The 8,864-nt window shown below is 29.4% G+C and overlaps 2 protein-coding genes across 3 annotated transcripts in view; one reads left to right on the top strand and one right to left on the bottom strand.

Moving 5' to 3' along the window:
- The first annotated feature begins 471 nt into the window (after positions 1–471).
- Positions 472–2,496, top strand: LOC101267405 (probable xyloglucan 6-xylosyltransferase 3). Its single transcript, XM_004239427.5, has 2 exons — positions 472–1,243; positions 1,379–2,496. Exons 1-2 carry the CDS (start codon positions 800–802, stop codon positions 2,276–2,278), a joined length of 1,344 nt encoding a protein of 447 aa, XP_004239475.2. The 5' UTR covers positions 472–799; the 3' UTR covers positions 2,279–2,496.
- A 169-nt stretch (positions 2,497–2,665) lies between these two features.
- LOC101258152 (cytosolic sulfotransferase 5) overlaps positions 2,666–8,864 on the bottom strand; it is a 37,869-nt gene continuing 31,670 nt past the window's right edge. The window contains exons 2-3 of one of the 2 annotated variants that reach the window (XM_069297859.1): positions 4,170–4,356; positions 2,666–3,906 (exon numbers count right to left, since the gene is read on the bottom strand). In XM_069297859.1, coding sequence (XP_069153960.1) covers positions 3,158–3,906; positions 4,170–4,356 — 936 coding nt within the window. In that variant the 3' untranslated portion in view covers positions 2,666–3,157. Of the gene's footprint in view, positions 3,907–4,169; positions 4,556–8,864 lie in introns of those variants that run through there. The other variant, XM_004239053.5, reaches the window with a different exon arrangement.

Genomic DNA, 8,864 nt, shown 5'->3' with positions numbered 1-8,864 from the left:
GTAATAGAACTATTATAAAATATAAATGTGTAGTTGAAAATTTGATTATAGATTAAGAAGGAATTTGACCATTTTCTCTTTATATAAATATTCTTTCACCACAACAAAAAATTTCATTTTTATCTCTACTAGATTAATATCCTATAGGTCTTACATATGAATTAAAAATTTATGCAAAAAATTACACTGAAACTTTTACCTTTACCCTTTTTATATTTCTTATAAACTTTATTCAGATAATTGAAGCTTATACATCTCAACACATTTGCTTTATAATAAATCTCATTGTAATTAATGACACAAGGAACGTTTGATGAAATAATGGAAAGGAAAAAGAAAATAGAACAATTATATATGTATATATATATATATATATAATGGAAAGGAAAAAGAAAATAGAAATATTATATATATATATATATATATATATATATATATATATATATATATATATATATGAGTTGTCGTGCATTGGTGGAGTGCTTCATCAATCACCAGTAATTAATCAGAGGTCTCGAGTTGGAATCCTGAGAATGGAGAAAATTCTGTTTAGAGCGCCACCCCTAAATGGACTCTGCAGAGCGCGATTCAAATTTAATCTGAGCTCAAATGTGAGCTTTAGACACCAAATGAAAAACAAAAAACAATTATATGTATAGCACTCTTTTGCATGTCATATAACGAGAACATCCCTGCACGTTTTTCTCCATAATAAACAATATTGTCAATCATATACTATTATATCTATCGTATTAATAATTCTTTTCAATTTCATATCATCACTTTAATTCCAACGACGATGGTCCAATTCACAGCCCTCAAGAGGCTCACCTCAGCGGGCGCCAGTGCCGCCCTTCCCACATCCTCCAACGATGGCGCTGGGGCCCGCTCAGTCTCACGTCGTCGACGTGTCGCAAATTCATTCATTAACATTAGGCTCACCATCTTATGTGGAATTGTAACAATCTTAGTGTTACGTGGTACCATAGGCCTTAACAACTTCTCCTCTAATAGTCCCTCCCTAGACCAAAACCAAAAACTTGTTGAAGAAACGAATCGGATCATTGCTCAGATCCGATATGATGATAATGATAACGATGATGATGATAATTTTGAATATCCTCAAAATTCTTCCTACAGTTTAGGTCCGAAAATCAACAACTGGAATTCTACAAGAAAAACTTGGTTGCATGAAAATCCACGATTTCCAAGCTATATAAATGGAAAGCCTCGCGTTTTGCTGGTAATGTTAGATAGTTTGTAATATTTTCATTTAAAAGTTTTACTTATTTAGATAAATGACGTAATTTAAGTTTAGTTAATCAAATTTAAACAGACACATATATATGTTTATGAAGTTTTTTTTTCTTCTTAATAGGTAACGGGTTCACCTCCAAGTCCTTGTGACAACTCAATTGGGGATTATTATTTGTTAAAGTCAATAAAGAACAAGATTGATTATTGTAGAATTCATAATATTGAAATTGTGTATAACATGGCACATTTTGACAAAAAATTATCAGGATATTGGTCAAAATTGCCATTAATTAGAAAATTAATGATTTCACATCCAGAAATTGAGTGGATATGGTGGATGGATAGTGATGCAATGTTTACAGATATGGTATTTGAAATTCCATTATCTAAATACAGTGAAAAAAATTTGATTATTCATGGATATCCTGAATTATTAAATGAAAAATCGTGGGTTGCTTTGAACACAGGAAGTTTTCTTTTAAGAAATTGTCAATGGTCTTTAGATTTGCTTGATTCTTGGGCACCAATGGGACCAAAAGGTAAAATTCGCGACGATGCTGGTAAAATTTTATCAGCAAATTTAAAAGGTAGACCTAATTTTGAAGCGGACGATCAATCAGCATTGATATACATGTTAATATTGAGGAATAATAAGTGGATGGAGAAGGTGTTTGTTGAAAATTCGTATTATTTACATGGTTATTGGGCTGGTTTAGTGGATCGATACGAAGAAATGATTCAAAAATATCATCCAGGTTTCGGAGATGAGAGATGGCCATTTGTGACACATTTTGTTGGTTGTAAACCTTGTGGAAGCTATGGGGATTATCCAGTTGAAAAGTGTTTGAAAAGTATGGAAAGAGCTTTTAATTTTGCAGATAATCAAGTGCTTAAATTGTATGGATTTAAACATAGAGGTTTGTCAAGTCCTAATGTGAAAAGAATAAGAAATGAAACTTTTAGGCCTTTAGAGTTTGTTAATGACTTTGACATTAGACATTCTACATTATTTAGATTTTAGAGGCAGTCTATGAAACTGAATTTTCTTTTTGTTTAGTTTTAGTGTTTTTTGGAGAAAATTTCTTCCTCATATTTGTAAATTATTAACGAAGAATATGGTCAGTGATGGTTTATATAGTTAATATATACCATTCGATTAGATGTGATGTATAATTGTTGTAATATTTACTCTTTTTTTTAACCTTTATGATCAATGGAAATTAATTGGTTTTGCTCCAATATATTACTTCCCAATCAACATTCACTCCATAATTTATTTAAATTTTGTGTGTGGATAACAACATTACAAAGGGTAAATGTTTATAGGTTTCAACTAGTAATTAGAGATATTTTGAAACTCATACTTAATAAAAGATATGCACTTAAAATAATTAAAGACATATGAAGATGCTTAGAAACATTTAAGTTTATTATTTTCAACAACCTTGACTTATTATTCATTCAGATGAAGTAATAGAAAACCTTATTTAAAGTAGTAATTATAAGAAGAGAGAAGTATTCTAGAAACACTTTTAAATTTGGCGTAAATTATTAGTTTTATTTTTAAATTATTGACAGCCATACAAACACTATTCTACTTGACTAATTGAACTTAAATACACCCTAATCCTAATCTTGCCATACAAGTGAAATACACCCCTAATTCTCGTCAAGTTTAGGGGTGTTTTAAGCACTTATCTCGACTTTCTATTCAGAGCTCACATGCTCGTACAAGAGTACTTTGAGACTACTTGTTATGCTATGTGGCAGATCAGGGTGTACTTAAGTTGAATTAGCCAAATAGATGGACGTTTTTAAAATCGTCAATAATTCAAGAATGATACTAATAATTCACGTCAAGTAGTTCAAGTGTGTTTTAAAAACTTCTTGGGTACAAGTATCAAAGTTCAAGGCCACTCCCTTGAAGCTTCAATTTGGTAATCTTGTCAATTTGCTCTTCCATTTCAGGTTTCATGTAATTCTTCCAATCCCCAACAATCCCTTTTCTAAAATATGCACTATTGTGGATAGACATAGAAGACAAGAGTGATCCACTCTTATTAACCTCCAAATTCTTAAGCCTCTCCAAGCTACACTTGTTCAAAACTATCTCCAAATCCTCTTCATTACCAAAAGGCTTTCCAAGAAACAAGGCTATCTTTGCCACCTCTTTCTTAGGGTCTATCTTCAAGTCTTCATACTTCAAGAATAATATTTTTTGAGGATTTTTTTTGCTTTCTTCCCAATATTCAAGAACATGTTTAAAAAAGGGTCCATACAGATGAACCCCTTTGCAAAAGTTCTCCACAACTACTTCTAAAGGAGTGAGATCTTCTAAACGCTTACGATTATTGAAGAAATGCCACACAGAAATCAAGGTATCTTTAGGATTTCTTGTTATGTATATAATCTTGCAATTATCCGAATTTTTGATTGAATCTGGCAAAACCCTATAAGGTAAATGTGTGTGAAATAATCTTGGAGAGGGCATTGTGTATAGATCATCAGTTAGAGTTTTTGAATAATAATCCATGGTCTCTATCGTTGTAACATAAAAATGAGGATTATCCTTAACTAAAAGGTCTTCTTCTTCCTCTTTATTACCAGCTTGCATGATGGCTATACATATGGACTTGAGCCATGTTGTACCTGTAAGATAAACATTATACATTAGAATGAAAATATATACTTCTTTTTTACTAGTTAATATCTTGTTTTTGTTGCCATTGATATGTAAAAAGTTATAATTTTGAAGTGACGAAAATATATAGTTGATGAAAGGTAGACCTAAGAGATATATACAACTATAAGACATTCTAATTTTTAAATGATACACAGCCACACACAAGAACACAAAAATGGTTGATGAATTCATTAATCAAACTCAAATTAATTGATTAATTAATATAAACCTGTTTTTATGGAAGATGCCAAGAGAACATCATTAGGTTTTGTTTTGAAGGTTGCCTTGAAGACCATGGCTGCCTTTAAAATAATAAGAGTGGACCAAAACCCTTCCCACTGATAAAGTTGATAATTATTCCAAAAATAATCAATTTTGGGCAATTGCTCTATAATTCTCTCCATTTCTTCATTATTTACAATTGGTAATGATTTTTTCTCACTCATTTTAGGAATAGAACTTAATAAAAATAGTGGTAGTTTAATTGGCCAAATGATATATGTGTGCGTATATATAGGGGAAGGAGGTTGGAATCATTTTAAAAAATATTTACACAATCAATCCGACTACTCAAACATAATAAATTTGATGCAATAAGAGACATATAACATCTTGCGTTTAGTGATTCCAGCATACTCTATAATATATAGGATAACAAAAAAAATTCTATCACGAGTTAATTTATGATTTAATTAGCAATGAAAAATCGATTAAATGTAAAGTCATTCACAATTCTATTAGATAGGCATAACCCAATCTATGTATTACTAATAGTTAAAATAATAAAATTTTGCAGTTGGATGATAGATAATATTATCCTCATATGGCGTGAGTTTCAACACTAATAGTAAAACTAAGTAAGAGCAATAAATTGTCTCCTTTTCAAAACTCATAGACACTTGGCATTACAGCTGGCTTTGCAAGGCAGGAATATATATATATATATATATATATATATATATATTATTTTTTTGATTTTCAATTGAAGAAATTTGAAGGTTTTGTTTGCATCAATATAAGCATAACTCAAATATACGTTCCAAGCTAAACTTTAAATAAAAATAAGACTTAAATGGGATTCAAACCCTAATCTAGTAGGTGATATTTCTACCAATTGCACAAGAGCAATTCTATGTTTTTTATGGGTACACTGTCAACGATATCTTAATTTCTATAAGTTTTTCAAAATAGATATACATATATGCATATGATTTTTTCTAAAGTTACCGGGTGCACGTGCACCCCACAGTATGGTGTGCAGGGGCGTAGCTACCCTTTGGCTAGGACATGCTTTGTCAGAAAATTACATTGTATATATAAGAAAAAATAATAATTTTAATGGTTAAATAACACATTCTGGATACTCTTGATAAACATTAAAAATTTTCTAGCTTAGTGATTTAAGTTGTTCAACTAGGGGTGTATAAAATCGAACCAAAAAAAGAACCAAATCGCAAATCGAGTCAAACTGAAAAAAAATCCGACTAGTGATTTGGTTTGACTTGGTTTCATGTTGGGACCAAAAAAAACCCGACTATAGTTGGGTTGGTTTGATTTCAACTAAAAAAAAATAACCCGAGATCAAAACAACCCGGCATTATATATAATTTTAAAAATTTATTTTATACGTAAAAATACCTATTTTGATATAATCTTTAAATATCTCTAATACTTTTTTCACAGTTTTTATCTTTTAATATATTTATTTCATGTTTGGAAGTTAGAATTCTTAATGATCTAATAAAAATTATAGTTTATACATGTTGGAAATTATAATAAAGTTTAAATAAAAATCAAACTAATACTAATGCAAAAAGAAAATCAATTCAACACTACAAATGACAATAATATTGAATATTTATTTTTTAGTTTTACATAGATTTAGACAATTAATATACTTCATCTAATTTTACTTTCTTTTAATATTTAGTCATGTAACTAATATTTACTACACTTATTTTAGCATGATTTAATACTTTAAATTATGATTAGTTTCATTATGACTCATTAATTTGTAATATTTTTTTATGCGACAATATAATTATTTTTTTGTTGGATATTTAAATGTCATTAATCATATCATATTTTTTTTTTATTTTCTTGAGAAATAATTTAGATAGTTGCATTTTGATAGGACTAAACAAATATTTGATATACAAGTAAATTATATGTTTGTATGAATACTTTATCAACAAAAATCCAAAAATCCAAAAAAATCCAAAAAACCCAAAGTCGAAAAATCCGTGTTCTATTGATTTGGTTTGGTTTATAAATTCAAAAACCGACAAAAATGGTTTGGTTTGATATTTAAAAAATTTGAACCAACCCGATCATGTACACCCCTACGTTCAACTCTTACTAAGTTCTTTGCAACTTGCAGTGCTCGCGTTTGATTCCCGTTATTTGACTTTGATTTTTTTCTTTTCATTAAAAATTTAAATAAAATTTAAAAGAATTATTTAATTTAAAGTTAATAAGAAAATCCTATTTATTTATTCCATTAAGCTACTAAAAGGGAAAATACTTTATATAAATTCTCTTTTTATATAATTCATTTAATTCTATTATTTATTTTTCATTTCTCGTTGTTAGTCATCACAGGTTTGTAAAATGTTGAAGCATAAAAGTGATTTCACTCTAAACTGAAATATCTCTCTTTTTCTTTATTTGTTCACTTCCTATCAGATAAACGTGAACACTAAAGCTAAATATTATGTAGTTTGATTTTAAATTTTTTTGGTACGGTTTAATTATTAATCATTAATGTTATGTAGTTTGATTTACAAAATTGAAGTACACTCATTCTTTAAATTATTCTTATGAGCTATGAAATTTTTGAACACCCTTCGTAAAATTTTTGGTTACGTCACTGATAGTGTGGATCCGCAACTTGCTTTGAGAAGTCTCTTATTTCTGTTGACTATATTACACCGTCATGTATTATTAACATAGCAAAACGTAAAAGGAGGTCTCTGAATTTCAGCTAAACTTCACATTTATTTAGAAATCATTCACACTAAATTTAATAAGTATGACGATATGAGTAAAAGTGTCCGTCAAATTCAATTTGATGGTATATCATAATTTTGTAAATTAAATTAGTTTATTTCTTACATCTCTAAAATTTGAAGAAGAAAAAAAGAAAAGACAAGCAATGAATCCACCCATGTACTACAAGAAAAGACATCTATTGCTACAAAATTTATTGTAGCTATATGAATTTTTTTCGTGGCTAAACACTTTAGCTACATTATTTTCTTTTGTAGCATTCGTAGCAAGATATAGCGTGGCTTATAGTTAGCTATAGACTTTACATGTTGCGTGGTTGAGAATTTATATTTGTTGCCATAAAAAATCTATGTGTTGTAGCTGCATTGGAATAAAATGTTGTCACGAAAAATATAGTTTTTTTATGACAAGGAAACCCGCACTAGGCAAACCACACAGGGGAGGTAATCCGCACTAGGCAAGCTTGGTGCGACGAGCTCGACTCAGAAGGCAAACTCCTTGCTTTCGCTGGCAAAGGGTTTCAAACTTGAGACCTCCAATATGGAAGTCTTAAGCTCAAACCACTGGACCACCCAGAAGGTTTAAAACAACATACTTATGACAAGTAATTTTATTCGTGTCATGATAAACAAAATTTGTAGCTATATTCATATATTGTTGCCACACAATGTTGTATTGTAGCAAAAAAGTTAACTTATTTGCCACACATACTTAGATCTTATGGCTAGTGCTATAACTTAGTCTCGTGGCAATAATGCTCATATTAGCTATGAAATAAAATATTTATAGCTATAAATTTAAGTACTTGCCACAATATTTCATGTTGTAACTAAGAATTGATACAATTAGCCATGAAATATATAGCATTGAAGCAAAATAAATATTCATTTGCTACTAAAAATAATTTTTTTAACTATGCTCTTGAAACGTGGTAGTTATAGTAAATATGTAGAGCTACAAATTCAAAATCTTTTCGCTAAAATTCACAATTTTTTGCTACAGATTGTAAATTGTAGCCAAAAAAATTTCTTCATTTGCCACGAAAATAAAAACGTGAAAACATGTTATCATTTGCGTAGCAATTTTGTATGTTTAGCTACAACTTTATTTTGACACACTAGTAACTCATTATTTATGTACGTGCGCATTTATTTTAACATGAAAATTATAAATAATGATACCATAATATCTTAAATTGGGTAATAAATATAAATATAATATATTAAAATAAATAAATAAAAAGATCAACAATGTCATTCAAAATATTGGAACACTATTCTACTCAAACATATGAAATGTACTTTTAAAAGAGAAAAAAATAATTGTCCATGTCTCCATCACTTACGTGCTTTCATCACTTCTCCAAAAGCTGCAATAACAATGAAAAATTAAATTAAAAAAAAAATACAACAAATTATTTATTTTAAAAAATGAAATTTAAATGTCAATATATATATTTTCTTTACAAAAAATCACATTGTATCAAAACACTTATATAAAAAGATAATATAGGGTGTGTTTTGTATGGAGGAAAATGTTTTCGTGGAAAACAAGTAGATTTTGGATTAATTTTCTCATGTTTGGTTGGTGAGTAGAAAATATTTTTTGGAAATGATTTTTAGTGTTTGATTTATTAATGAAAAATGTTTTTGAGAGACATCTTTTATTTTTACTTAAGTAAAAAATAATTTATGACATCGAAAATATTTTTTAAAATCAAAATTATTATTATTTTGGGGTGGGGGTGGGGGGTAGTGGGTGGGGGAGGGGGAGGGGAAGGGGAGGGGGTAGGAGCGAAAAAATAAAAATTTGAAGTTGATAGGATTTTTAAAAAACAAAATTAATCTTTTTGGGGGTTGGGGTGGGTGGGGGCTGGTAGGGGGGCTGGCCTGGAGGGGGGGGGGGAAACGGTAGG

Source organism: Solanum lycopersicum, chromosome 5 (genome assembly GCF_036512215.1).
Source record: "Solanum lycopersicum chromosome 5, SLM_r2.1".
In the NCBI taxonomy this organism is placed as follows: Eukaryota; Viridiplantae; Streptophyta; class Magnoliopsida; order Solanales; family Solanaceae; genus Solanum; species Solanum lycopersicum.
This window is presented reverse-complemented; position numbering and strand designations above follow the sequence as displayed.

Excerpts from the sequence above, each read along its gene's own strand:
- LOC101267405 (XM_004239427.5), top strand. The coding sequence starts at position 800 with ATGGTCCAATTCACAGCCCTCAAGAGGCTCACCTCAGCGGGCGCCAGT. Across the intron at positions 1,244-1,378 it reads GAAAGCCTCGCGTTTTGCTG|GTAACGGGTTCACCTCCAAG; the intron begins GTAATGTTAGAT and ends TCTTCTTAATAG.